Source organism: Bolinopsis microptera, chromosome 6 (assembly GCF_026151205.1).
Source record: "Bolinopsis microptera isolate Bmic1 chromosome 6, MBARI_Bmic_1.0, whole genome shotgun sequence".
NCBI lineage: Eukaryota > Metazoa > Ctenophora > Tentaculata > Lobata > Bolinopsidae > Bolinopsis > Bolinopsis microptera.
In genome coordinates this window covers 8,437,134-8,451,667 of record NC_087077.1, presented here as the reverse complement: position 1 = coordinate 8,451,667, position 14,534 = coordinate 8,437,134, and the positions used below count along the sequence as shown (strand labels likewise).

At 37.7% G+C, this 14,534-nt stretch overlaps 2 protein-coding genes across 3 annotated transcripts in view; both read right to left on the bottom strand.

Moving 5' to 3' along the window:
- Positions 1-14,534, bottom strand: part of LOC134816912 (mucin-2-like) — a 765,431-nt gene that overhangs the window by 410,049 nt on the left and 340,848 nt on the right. The window lies entirely within an intron of this gene.
- Positions 1-14,534, bottom strand: part of LOC134816923 (kelch-like protein 3) — a 99,988-nt gene that overhangs the window by 9,191 nt on the left and 76,263 nt on the right. Inside the window, exons 2-4 of one of the 2 annotated variants that reach the window (XM_063825974.1) lie at positions 7,239-7,437; positions 6,835-6,943; positions 6,523-6,689 (exon numbers count right to left, since the gene is read on the bottom strand). In XM_063825974.1, the coding sequence (XP_063682044.1) occupies positions 6,523-6,689; positions 6,835-6,943; positions 7,239-7,435 (473 nt within the window). In that variant the 5' untranslated portion in view covers positions 7,436-7,437. Of the gene's footprint in view, positions 1-6,522; positions 6,690-6,834; positions 6,944-7,238; positions 7,440-14,534 lie in introns of both variants that reach the window. The other variant, XM_063825973.1, reaches the window with a different exon arrangement.

Sequence of the window (14,534 nt, the reverse complement as noted above, 5' to 3'; positions counted from 1 at the left end):
CACTTTTATTACGGTGTGATGTAAATTCTTTTTCCAGAGGGGCTATAGGAACACACTCATGTAAAGGACATTGTGCTGAACATTTCGAGGAACATTTGTGTTTGACACTATTTCCTACTTCAGGCACATCAAATTTAACCCATATTGTTGGAAATTCAGAGGAATTTGAGAAATCAATATGTTTTATCGTACCACAAACTCCATTTACAATTTTATCAACGGTGTCTATATTGACCCTAATCATTACTCGTGCTCCTAAACAAATGCCAAGGGTTTCTGGCAACCCACAGGTATCATTTAGAGAGTTCGACATATAATCTTTTATTTCTCTAACATGATCTACTTTTGAGTTGGAAAACTTATCACGAGATTTAACGGTGTACATTTTAGTGTGGGATGCTAGCAGCTTAATGCACTTTTGGTTATGGTCATCACACATACGGTTTGTTGGAAATATGCACATAGCTTGAGCCAGAGTCTCAATGGGAAGATCACCCTGCACAACTTTTGATTGAAGGAAATCAGTGTCAGCGGGGGTATGTTCGCCAAGTCGCAGACGATGACACAATTCCGTGAAGGGTTTGTCATTCTTAGATCTTACAATTTCTGTTAGTTCATGAAATTTGACTTTATCTTTCCAGATATCTGTGCCTAATGAGGCGATTCCTCTAATTTTATGGACCATTGCTTGCATGACAGGTGGAATCTGAAACAAATCTCCCACAAACAAAATATTTCTATTTCCAAAGAGAACTCCGTCGTTAGGAGAGTGTCCAAATATCTGATTCAACCTGGTATTCATTTGAATGAGATTGGTGTCTCCCAACATGGATACTTCATCTACAATGATGTACTCAACATATTTGTAGAAATTGTATAAAGTTTGTCGCTTGGGTTCAGCTAATGGCTTTATGCTGAAGAAGCCTTTGCGTTGAGTGTCGAATTGTAGTAGAGTGTGAATTGTCTGGCCATTTATCAAAATTGCTGCAACTCCTGTACTTGCACCAGCGACAACTCTAGTATGTAATTTAGAGTCTTTAAATTTGCTATTGATAATGTGCCTAATACAATTAATTACATAACTTTTACCAACACCTCCAGCTCCACTGAGGAACATGAGCAGCTGAGCGGGAGTTTGTGAGTCAGCCACAGCAGAAGCATGCTGGTCAATCATGTCAGCAAACTCCCGCTGAGCAGTGTTAAGAGACGATACCATAGTAGCTAGAGCCTCAGCTGAAATGGTTGGTTCTACATATTCAAATTTACAATTAGAGCGGCGCTCCACATTCTCTTGTACAGGTTGAATTCCATCAGGTGGGTAAGCCATAGCATGCTCTGGAGGAGGAGGCTGAGAGTTTTTTTGCGGTTCAGATTTTCTACTATTTATTTCGTCATGTGCCCGTTTTAACATTTCTTCCATCCTTTCACTCGAAATTTTACCGTAGTTCATCATGTTAGCCTTGATAATGTCAATACAGTCATGAAATTTATGCATAGTGTTTTTAGAAGGACCTAGTATATCAGCCTCTGAACGCCACGGGTGGAATTGACATATTTTACTGTAATAAAATTTGTGAGGTTCATTCTTAGAAGAGTAGGAATGTGAGCGAACAATTACAGGAAGGTCTCGCAGTATTATATTACCCAATCCATTTTTTAGAGCAAAAGTCTTACTTGCTTGGCGAGGGCCTGGACGACCGTACAGGGGTTTATACTTAGAAGCAAATTCTGCGAAGCAAATGTTTTCAAGGTCATCAGGCCTGTTTTGATAACGCTCACGGAGGCCTTTCATGAAAATATCAGTGCTATCATCAGGCAAAGCATCCAACTGTACTTTAGGTTTTAAAATTGAATGTTGATCCTCTAGTGGACCACATGGAATATAAATTACTTGTGGGCTAAAGTAAGTCATGCCAATAGATGGAAGAGCACGGTATATTGCCTCCTGGATACTAATTTCTCTGACATTCTGCCAAGAGAAAGCAAGTTTCCTCATAGTCTCACGTGAGCCAGCGTTAAAAGGCATGCTGCTACTTTCCTGAACGTTTTTTAAAGCATCAAGTGCAGCCTTTTCTTGCTTAGTGGCATAGCTGACTAGATACATCAGGGCACTGTAAGCATCACCACAATATTGAATGTCCATATTAGACCTGACCGCTCGTAGTATAACCTCATTATAAGTGTTGACGTTCTCGTCACCTACATCCCTTTTATAAATGATAACAGGGCGCTTCTTACCATTGGGATCGATGATAATCACTGTCTCAGTAGAAGGTTCCTTCGGATAGTTAAATCTACACTTACATGTGTCAGAACCTGATGTCTTGGAACCAGACTGTTTAGAACACGTTTTGGTGTGTTTATGAGTTTGAAGCATCACTAATTTTGCGAGTTCCGGGTCTTCATCGGGTAACGGTCGTTTGGTAGTAATATACCTATCAATAAACGCACAAATGGTAGCGATATCGTCTACACCAATTTCAGGAGCATTCAAAATTTTGAGGAGCATATGTAAATGAGGAGAACCTCTACCCTGAAACTCATCACGCCCAGCTCTAGCTTCACATTCACCGAGAACCTTTTCCTTCATAATAAGCTGATTTATTATAGCTGTAGCAAAACGTTTGAACATACGCACAGCAGTAACTGGGTCGGACCGTAATACTTCATGTTTATCATACCAACTTAGGTTTTCTAGATACTCCATGGAAACTGGCTGACCCCTAGCTTGCATAATAGCGGGAATAGAGTATATCAAATCATTAAAAGAAACAGTAAGGAAAAAAGTGAATGCACCTAATTGGCTGACCATGGCCAATGCATCTGTCTTCACAGCTTGCCAATAAGCAGGAGAACCTTTCATAGTTTTCATGAATTTATACAACTCGATTGAGCTGTGAAGAGATGGATTGCCATTTGTAAGATCTCGGAGATATCTGGCATTGACTGGGTTACCAGCTACATCGCGCTTGGTCCCTTTACGCAAATGAGTGGATATATTACTATGTAGCTGCTCTTTTTCTACTAGGCACTGCAGGAAGAAAATGTATTCTGGATTAGAAGCAAAGCGACGATCGGCGTTAAAGAGCCTATGTTCTGCATATTTTTTCATTGTCAACTTATTGGGACGAACATCATTAAAATGACCCTTACCGAGCGGAAACAATTGTGGAAAACCGTAAACCTCAGCGTTTTTGTCTTGGAGAAGAGGGATAGGTTTGTTACCTTGGCCAGGCGCATAATGAACAATTAAATCTGCTATATCAGGATTTTCTTGTTGAACACATGACTGGAAAGGCATATCAGATGGCCCCATCGTCGATTTAGCAGCATTTTGAGCTTTTTCAAATTCCTGCAATTTTGGGTCGTTTGGAAAGTAAATTTTAAAGAAGTCCTCGTGATTGGGATAATTTTCTTCGAACCACTCATCGTTAAAAACAATGTCTTTAAAATAGGGGTTATTTTCTTTTAACCAAATGAGAGCTTTAGTTAATTTGTCTGGATTCACGTAATCATCCATGACAACAGACTTGTGTTTTATATCACGTTTCAATTTAACGGGAATTATTCCAGACTGTCCTAGATTACGTGGTAAAGTTAAGCATGCTTCCTGAGGATCTGCTGGTACATTTATAACGGGTCCTGCCACTGCTTTCTGACCACCTGCAGGTAATGACCTAATTTTCATGAATTCAAGTCTTGGCGAAATAAGTTTGGCTTCTATATCGTTGCACTTGAGGCTGTCGGGCAAGGAGCCAACTTCTAAATTATTTTTCATAGAGATATATGACATTTTGCCCTTTTTTTTAGCCGCAGAACATATGTCACAAATGTAATTGGTGGAATTAACTTTACCGCTTTTGGAGGATATTTTATCTGAAAAGTACAGCTTATTACAGTCCTGGCATTTTAAGTCCGGATATATTTCTAGGTGCTCCCGAAAGGTATTGATAATTCGCTTGTCTTCTTCGGATAGAGCGGTAGTTCGAACAGGCGAATTAGGAACATCATAAAAGTCTTCTGACATAAAATCATCAGAACAACCGAGTGGACCCAAGATTTCAGTTTGGAACAGATCCTGGCAGTTTTGTATAAAATCATAGTTGTCTTGCTCCCTCTTCATTTTTCTGAGGTCGTTTTTTTGCTTTGTGTACTCCTTTTTCTGTTCAGTACTAAGGTTACTATTCCATCTATGATATCGGGTTTTTGATTCTGCTAAAATCTCCTTCCTCTTTTCGCTGCTAATGGATTCCCGGTATTCCTTTTGTTGTTTGTTAACTGACTCACGCTGCTGGTCGGTTTGTACATTCCGTTTCTTGGATCTATTAAGAACTTTATACTCCGATCTAGTGAGGTCATCATCTACGATTGTAATATTTCGGCCACCACCATGCAGAGGATGAGAAAGTTGCTTGTTCACCCTCTGCATGTAACTTATTACGAATAAGTTTGCTATTTCATCTACGGGCGCCAATGGAGTCGATGAAGTAGGTTTCGATGGAGCTTTCTTATGGGCCTGAAATGATTTAGTAGTATTGCTCTTTGGATGAGAAGGAGGAGGAGGGACGGGATGGTGAGCAAATCGGTTCCCGCAGTTTGGAATCAGTACTACTGTGTTAGATGGCCTTGACATGTTACCTTTACGGAGGATTCTCCTATATTTGATCTTGGTTGATGAGGGATCATACACCATAACATTACATGAGCGGTGTATGATATTTTTTCTTCGACAGCGTCTTACAACAGGCTTCTTCATTGGCGATGAGGTCAGGTTGGCAGTATTCTGTACTGGTCTCTGTCGTGTGTCAGATACTGCGTCACAAGATGGCTTCACAGGGGTGCAGGCTACTTCATGAGGATGAAGCAACTTCACTTTTGGAGCAGAGAGTAGGGCCCCTCTGTAGTTAAGAGCAGAGAAGTTAGGGGTGAAGGGGGAGCTGCTGAAGAGAGGAGGAAAATGATTGACATCAGTGAGCTGTGGAGGACTGGTGGGGGCAAACAGGATACGAGGGGGCTGCTGAAACACCTGATTAAGGGAACCGGTCACACCAACAGGTGATGTAAGAGTTGGGTGGAGGGGAGTTGAGGCTGGTGTGGGTTCCGGTTTAGGCACAGTCTGTGGATTCAAGTTTAGCTTGCCGTATTGATCAAAGTTCTGAAACGCAAATAAAGAATTCACCATGACCTGAATTCCCGAGTAACTTGGATGGAGTCCATCAGCCAGGAATAATTTATTCCTGGGGTTACCCTTTGCGTCTATAAATTCATCATGGCTGAGGGAGCACCTTACTCCCCAATCGATACAGGCCGACAGTAACACCTCGTTAAAAGCATCCACACATTTATTGGGCGCTATTTCCCACAAGGGTACACCTCTCGTCCACTCGCATAGACGGGGTAATATGTCCATTACTACTAATGTAGTCTTAGGAAGCGATAGATTTAGAAAGTGCAGCAACTTTCTGTACGATTTGTGTACCGTTTCCTCCACCTCTAGCTGCCCTATGTTATTGGTGCCGAGGAATACCGCAGCAACATCATAATCTTTATATTGCTGAAGTAAATTTGTATGCAGTTATTTTCACAAAAACAGAAATATTCACCTGATATTATTGCTCGATATTAAAATGGTGGTGAAAACAAACTTTGTGTTATACAGTTTATTTATTGTAAGCTGATGTCATGAATATTTGTTAAGTAATTTATTATATGTATATAATCACTACCAATAACCACGAAAACTTGTGTAAGAAATGAAACCTGCAAAACAGCTGGGTCGTCCTGAAGGATCGCTAGTACTTGTTCAATTCTTTTCCCAGGATATGAGAGGTGGCTAAACTTCTTGAATTGCTCGTTTGCATTGGAGTGGGATGAAAACCGGCGCACCATGGAATCCCCGATGATCAATAGCTGATGATGAATGAGTGATAATGCATGAGTATGAATGTAAATCAACCAATCAATGTAGGACGTTGTACTATGATTATATGAATATGCAGTAAATAGTTTCAATGTCGAAGCTAACTAATTTTAAGTGACAATTGTGAGTGAAAGTATCAAAGAGAGATAGAAAGATTAAAAACATCATTGGCTTACATACCTTAACATTTGAATGTTTCGCAGTCATGGTAGTGGAAATTGTGAAAGGTGTGAGAGCTTGTTTTGAAACGAATGTAATATCGATGTAACGTAATTGTGGCAATCGGTTACAGTGTAAATGCAATACTGCGCAATGCCGGTCCGCGCGAATCAACTCAAATAAATCAAGTTGGAGGTTGTCAACCACCAAAGTTCTGTTGCTATGGCTGTAATTAATTTACTCATAGCTGGCGTCGCGCGCAGCACAACAGACGCCTCAAATACAGCGAATTTATGAAGAGTGGATTATATTGCGAAGGAGCAGACTTTTGTCGTCAACGTAGGACCGTCGGGCCACCTCATATATCCAAACCCGATTACTTATTCCCTACGATCTTTTTGCCTTCGGCAAGAGCAGGGAAAAAAATAAAATGGGGCTCTAACCTGAAAGCGGCTTCTTGCAGTTGTGAACAAGAGAACTTTTCTGCAAAGTTATAGATGCCAATAGCGTTGTCAGTATCTAGAAGTTGTGTGAAGTATTTGCAGCATGCATTCCTCAGTGAGTAGATTTGGAAAAATGATGAAGCCCTCAGAACATCTTCAACGTTCTCCTGAGAAGGACATATTTTTTAATCAAGATATTGGTTAAAAAGCCATATGTAGCACAATTTAAAATTTTCAATAATTTAAGAGGCTTCGAAAAGCATGTTATTGATGTGAAACTCTCAGTGATTAAAAACTACAATGTTGTATTACCTGCGTCAAGAGAATTTCTCCAGAGTAAGAAAAATCAATGATCATCTGGAGAATCTCCAACTTTACTTCTTTGATATTTACTGTATTTTCTTGACTTTCGAACATGTTGCTGAAATTTCAAATTTAATACCATCTCTTGATAAGATAATTATTGATCGTCTTTAATGCTAAAATTTGTTATATTCTATTTCAATAGAATCTTCTGAAGCTTTTATTCATGAAAGATTCGGAAAGTTGGCTGATATCAAAGCGCATGTATGGTATTAGTATAGTAATTATTCTATTGATTCAATTCAATTATATAAAAGTTTGAAACACGATCGAATATTCAATAACTTGTAAAATGGTGCACCTTCGTGTTGCAGGATGCATCCTATGATGCAGAAGCTGAAAAATATAATTACCTTGAAAACATGGAATTGAAGTAGGGTATCAAAGCAACCAGAACAGCCTTGTGACAAAGAATTACACCGTTGTCTACCATCAAAGAGAAGTCAGTGTAACGCTCCTCTTTCCTCATCGAGTTTAAAGATTTTAGAAGCTGATCAGCATGATTTGGCCTTCTGAATATGAACTCAGTAGGTCTCTCTATCTCAGTCATAGCTAAGAAGTATAAAAGTGGTCAGAAATCATAATATATGAACAAAGAAGCAAAGTAGAAAAATACAGTAATAAGTTTTTTTTAAATTTAGAAGTTTTTATATTTAACAGTGGCAACAGTAACTGGGCCCTTCTCCTGGTTTATGAGTAGTATAGTAGTAGTAGTAGTAGTAGTAGTAGGGCCAGCGGCGTAACTAAGGGCCCTGCTGAGAACGCTATTCAATCTCTGGAATCTAGAATATTTAGACTGTCCCTTCACGTGCTTCAGAAACGTTATCGATAACCTTTTTGCATTAGTTTTACCGATATCTTTACAAGCATAAGTGTCCAGTTCTTATTTAGTATGCAGGTACATTTCTGGGATGCTGAGATGACTACTGAGTTTAAGTTTCATCTTAAATGTCAACGAAACAAGAAATTCAATGAAACAAGAAATTTTATTTTAGCACATTTTACAGAATTAAAAGATGTAAAACAATTCATTAAAAAAATGCCCATTTGGTGTATGACTTTTAGTCCTTGACTGCTAGTTTGGTTTTGGAAGGACAGGTAACTAACTAATTTCATTATCTTGTAGAGCTCGAGGTAACTGTGGTATGTGTAGAGATTTTGTATAGCTAGACTATTATTATGCTTGACTATCGGTCGGTGTGCTCTTTTGTGAACAATTTTTGGGCAAGTTTCTGGTGTCCTATAGGCCTAGTACGTCCACAAGTCTTAAACTTATCAAGGTACGCCAGCCTATCACCAAATAGTAGCATAACGAAGGGCCCCGCTGACCCCGCTGTGCAGGGGGGGGGGGGGGGGGGGCGCCGTGTTAGGGGGGCGCCAAATTGTCGTTTGAATGTGGGACAATTTCGAAAATGTATTGTTTATATTGAAATAAATTTTCGTGCACATACAGAATGAATGGTTAATAATTTAATATATATGTAGACCAAGCTCTGTGCACGGGATGCTTCCTGGAAGAATCCAGTTCTTTTAGCGGGGCACCCTACCTAAAGCCAAATGTAACTTATGTTAAGAGCACTTTATCGGCGGGGGCCCTAACAGGCAACGTTACGCCACTGGTACTCTGAGACAGTACTTCTGAGCAGTAAATAAACAACTTTTTTTCTGTGATGTTGAGATGAAACACTACTGAGTATAAGTTTCATCTTAAAAGTGGTGATATTGAACTTAAATTTATTATTGTCTTCAATAATAAATTGTGATACGAAATTACTAAATTTACAGTATCACATAGCCCTAAGCTAATGCTACTTCTATCAGGACATGTTGACTGCAGACTTCAGTCTAAGATCCCAAATTGGCCTCGAGATTCAGTCAAGGCTGCACCTTCACGGGTCATATTGGGGTACTGACCTACTTTTAGGATTTAAAAAAAATCTAAGTGGTTATTTTGAAGCAAAGAGCAACGTAGAAAAAAAATTAAAAATATTATTTTGACTGTTTCAAAATGGCCACAACCCCTTTCGTTAGTTTTGTTTCTCTAGTTACTTACTTGTTTACTTAGTCAGATCCGTCCAATCTTACATTCTTAACAGTGTAACCGTAAAGGATCCATAAAACTAACTCAGTATCAACCAATCACGATCAAGTATGGAGAAGATAAAACTTAAAAGGATGTCACATGCAGAGTCGATTTTTCAATTTTAAGGGGTAATATTGTACGGGTATATGGCCCCCAGAATATAGGTCGTTTTTTGAGCACTTAGAAACAGGTGTTAAAACTACTTCTAAGCATGTTTAGGGCTGTAAATATGTACATAATAACCCTTTAAATGTTTCTTGGGTAGTTGAAAATAATTATTAGGTTTTTAAGTGTACTTTTTTTTCACCTGTAAAAATACCATTTTTTAACAGGGCCCCCAGAATATAGGTCCAAACATCTGTTCCTAAGTTGTTCTAAAATTGTCACAGACAGTTATATGCAGTCAGAATATGTTGTGGGACTGTATTGATGATGCCAATGGCTCCAGATACTAAATTGAAATGGTTTAGAGTATACTTAAAAGCAAAAAATCAAAAACTACGGCCCCCAGAATATAGGTATGCAAAAATCGTCCTCAAATACTCCACCTTCATACATTTTGATGATGCCATCTCTTCAGCATATGTTCTTTAACTGTTTCTCATCACTACCCCACATTCCTTAATGCTCAGGGTGACAGAGAAAATGCAGAATCTTGGTCGCTATTTTTTTTTAAAAACCTATATTCTGGGGGCCATATACCCGTAATGAGTAAAATCTTTAATTTTACTAGTTAAAAAGCATTCATGCACTCATTTAGTAGGGATCTTAACTAAATACTTAAATAAGATTGAAGGAGTGTCCCTAGATATGATTGAGGGGGCTGTTTTTATCTGTATCAATACAATGTGCACCTCAATGACTGTAAATCAGACATTTTTGGCCGCCAAATTTTTTTAAAGGCCTAACTCAAAATTCTGTCCCAAAACTTAGGGTCATGAGACAATTCTACGTTGATTCTGAAAATTTCATGTGAAAATATTGAAAACCTATTGAGTTCTATTGTTTTGAGCTAAGTCAGTTTGAGATATGGGCGATTTTGTTCATTTTTTGCGATTATTTGAACACAGAATCCACAGTTAGGTAGATATTGAGCTGATAATCATAGAGAATGTGTAATATATGCTTACCTTCCATATAAAGTTGGTTTCATTCAAAAATATTGATATTTGACCAATTTATGGACCAAAATCGATCAAATTAGGTGCGTATGCCCAAATATGGGCATATGGTTTTTGTTTTTATCCCATAACTCGGCCAATTTTTATCCAATTTTGATAAAACTTGATATGTGGGTTCAGGAGACTAGTAGCTACAAGTAGAGCATCCCACAGCATGGTTTTGGGCATGTTCAGGGTTTTTGACCAACCTATATTCTGGGGGTCGTATGGACCTATATTCTGGGGGCCCGTAAAATTGTGATGGCCATAACTTTTTTCCAAATTGTCAGTTTGCAGATGTCTCGATGAAAAGATAGCTTAAAATAATACTTATACTCATACCAGTAGTCTTAATGGCATGTGTTGGAAAGATTTTTGTCATGACAATTTTTCGCCATATTTACCCCTCTAGAAAATGACAACATCGTTTAAATTTTTCGCTGTCATGACCAAATATACCAAAATACCTCATGTAGGTCCAAAATTTTTATCCAGAAACATTAGTTACATGTTTTACTCCAACCTAGCAGTAACAGATCCCATTAGTATCGCTTATCTTGGTTAGAACTGTATCCACTAACATGACCTATATTTTGGGGGCCACCTATATTCTGGGGGCCATATACCCGTAATAATAATAATAATAATTCTATATAGTTTTTAATTGAAACAATTATGGCCCCTTATTGTGGGCAGAGTATGTGTCTTTGTTGAAGTGTCCTGGTATAAAACTTATCTGACTGCATTCAAACAATTTAAGGAGAGTTCTCTTACAACTTTAAGACAATAGGGATAAATACTAGGACCAACTAAAATCAAAACAAAATGCAGCCACCTAATTTGTTGTTAATCTTTCTCTTCTCCTAAGACATATGATTATGAAAACTGGCCACGGGCCTAAATATTACATATCAATCAATTACAATTCATTAACATTACCAATATTAAAAACTATCGAAAATATTCAAGAAAGTATTCTCTAGCCAAAGGGCTCAATATTTAAATCTACTTCTCTTCTCCTAAGACTGAATAGAGCTGAGAAACCATCTTAGGTGAGTATTAAGATTAATAAACTAAAGATAATGACTAGCCAGAAGATGAGGCAGTAGAGTGGACAGTAGAGGCTGAAGGGAAAGTAATGTCACAAGGAGATAGGCAAGGCATTTTTGTGAAATTATGACAGTATTTTCTTTAGCAGTACCTATATCACTAGGCAGTACCTGTGATGTTCTATTCAGTAAAATCGAAGGATCTGAAACCAAAACTGTATCAGCTACTGGAAAAAGTCTATATGTTATGAGTAAGCAATCTCAGTCTGTTTGGCAACATCAAATAGATCAATCTCCAACCACACGTGAGAAAAGATATAGTGTTACATTTCGTTATGTTACATCTAACAACGAAAATGCGACAATAATAATAGGAGACTCCAACACCAGATTCTTGAAATTCGGTAGTGGGAAAGGACGTTTCGGTCATAGAATGCCAGGGAAAAGGGTAGAATGTTTTACTATTGATATGATTAACCCAAGTTTGTGTGAAGGTTACAGAAATATTTTTATTCATTGTGGAGTAAATGATATTAAGAAACGGAGCTCAAATATCGAGCAGTGTGCCAGTGATCTCAAGGTAAAACTTGATGATATATGTCGTAAATGTCCATACTCCAAGGTTACCGTTTCGCCAGTACTACCCACTAAGTTTGGCTGGTTGAATGAGAAAGCATTATATTTTAACAAACTTATATTTCAATATGTTGACATGAACCCAAGGGTGGGAACTCTAGATTTTAATGAATTTGTTGGTGAAGATGGTAAACTAGCTGACCAGTTCGGTCGTTTCAAGGATAAAAGTGATGCCATCCATCTTGGGTCTACTGGTATCTTTAAGTTGTCTAGGCTAATAGTGGATAAAATACAGCGCAATCAAATAGATGGGCGCCAATTTAGTGATATTGCTAGGAGTAAAGTTGGGATGTTCAATTCACGTGTTCAAAGAGCTCCGAAACCATGAATAGAACAAATATATGTGAGAACTGTATCTGCTGCAGCAAACCTATTCGTGCTGGACACCCATTTATAAATTGCAATAAGTGTGATTGCATCATTCACAAGAGATGTAAAACACAGGAAAACATTGCCACTTTTAGAGAAAAAACTTACTGCTCAAATTGTATTCAAAATCATGATATAATTCGTTATAATCCATTCTATCAAGCACCTCACTTTTCAAACAACGAACTACTTGACAATGAACCTCACGACTATATAGACTCAATAGGTACAATCTCAAAAACTCTTGAGAACTGTCAATCATATTCTACTAAAAACTTCAACAACCTCATAAAGCAGATTCCTCAAACAACATCAAAGCGCATATTCTCACACTACTTTCGAAATATTGATGGAAATGGTACTAACTTTGACAAATTGGCCTTAGAATTAGCCTGCATAGACCACAAATTTTCTGTGATAGGTTTAGCAGAAACAAACATTGATCCCTGTAATAGTCAGCTGTACCAAATTAAAGACTATACTTCATGTTACCAAAAACGCTTCGTTTCTAATAAGACACAACAGGTAAAAAGTAAAGGAAGTGGAGTTTCTCTCTACATTCACAACTCCTTTAACTTTAGTGTGATTGAAAAGTTATCTGTTTGTACAGAGCAATTTGAGTCCCTATTCGTAACAATAAGTAATGCTCCAGAACCAGTAACAGTTGGAGTTGTATACCGCTCACCAAGCAATCCACTTGCTAACTTCAATGCACAGTATAAAGAAGTTCTTACTGCACTGAAAGGACATAAAGCATACATATTAGGGGACTTCAATGTTAACATAACCAATTTATCAGGCCCAGATGAAGATATATTCGAAGAAGTTATTTATAGTCACGGGTTCACGCCCACAATATCCATTCCCACACACCAAATGCCCCACTGCTCAAAAACGTGCATTGATAACATACACACTAATGACATTCACTCATCAACTATATCTGGAGTAATTCAGGATAGTGCTTCACATCACCAGCCCATTTTCTGCCTTCAAGTAATGAATTCTGATACTAGTTCGGAACAGAATAAATCACCTGAAAAAACAACCATTTATTATAACTATAGTAATGCAAACCTTGATAAGCTCTGTGAAGAAATTGAAAACGACATAGATACATTTTACCACAGATGTGACTCTTTTGAATCCTTCATGGATCTGTTTCAAGAAAAGATAGATATATCTTGCAAATTGGCTTCACCAAAAACCACCAAACGAAATAATATAACAAATCCATGGATCACAAACGGCCTTATCAACTCTGTGGAGAAAAAAGCCAGACTTTATTTTGAATGGAAAAAAACAAAAACATTGTTAATTCCAGATGGGGATCTGGAAAGACATAATGTTTACAAGGACTACTCAAAATATCTTAAAATTGCCATAAAAACTGCCAAAACCAGGTATTATGCTGAAAAGTTTGAGAAAAATAGCCATAACTCCAAAAAAACCTGGCAAATAATTAACGAGCTTCGTGGCAAAAAGAAGAATCAGCTAAAAGATGACTTCATTATAGATGGAACTAGAGTAATTTGTAGGCGGACAATTGCAAACAAATTCAATAGTTACTTTACATCTTTAGCTAGTAATTTAAATGAGAAGGTTTTGTCCGAGAACCAACTGTCTATCCAACCAATGCAATCATTTGTTGAGTTTATGTCGAAATCAGTCAACAGTTCAATACATCTAGAAGAAACTCATCCTGAGGAGATTCTTGAAATAATTCAAGAATTCGTTAACGGAAAAGCCAGTGATATACCAATAGCAGTTATCAAGAAACCGGCTCATCTCTTATCCAACATATTAGCAATTTTGTATAATACATGTATTCAAAAAGGCACGTTCCCATCCATATTCAAAATAGGCAAAGTAACTCCTATCCATAAAAAAGATAATAAAGAAAATATTGAAAATTATAGACCTGTGTCAATATTGCCAATCTTTGGTAAAATATTTGAAAAAATAATATACAAACGGCTTTATACCTTTTTCACTGCTAATGACATTCTCAGTAATGAACAATTTGGTTTTCGAAAAGGCCACTCAACCTCACATGCACTCCACAAATCAGTTCATTCAATCACAACATCAACATCCAGTGGTAATCATGTTCTAGGAATCTTTATTGACCTAAGCAAAGCTTTTGATACTCTTGACCATGGCATTCTCCTGAGGAAACTGGAAAATTATGGGGTTAGAGGTCTAGCTCTAGAACTTCTAAAAAGCTATTTATCCGATAGATCACAGTATGTTTCATTTCTCAACACTACATCAGAGACTATGAATGTAAAATATGGAGTTCCCCAAGGTTCCATACTAGGCCCTCTACTTTTCTTATTATATATGAACGAC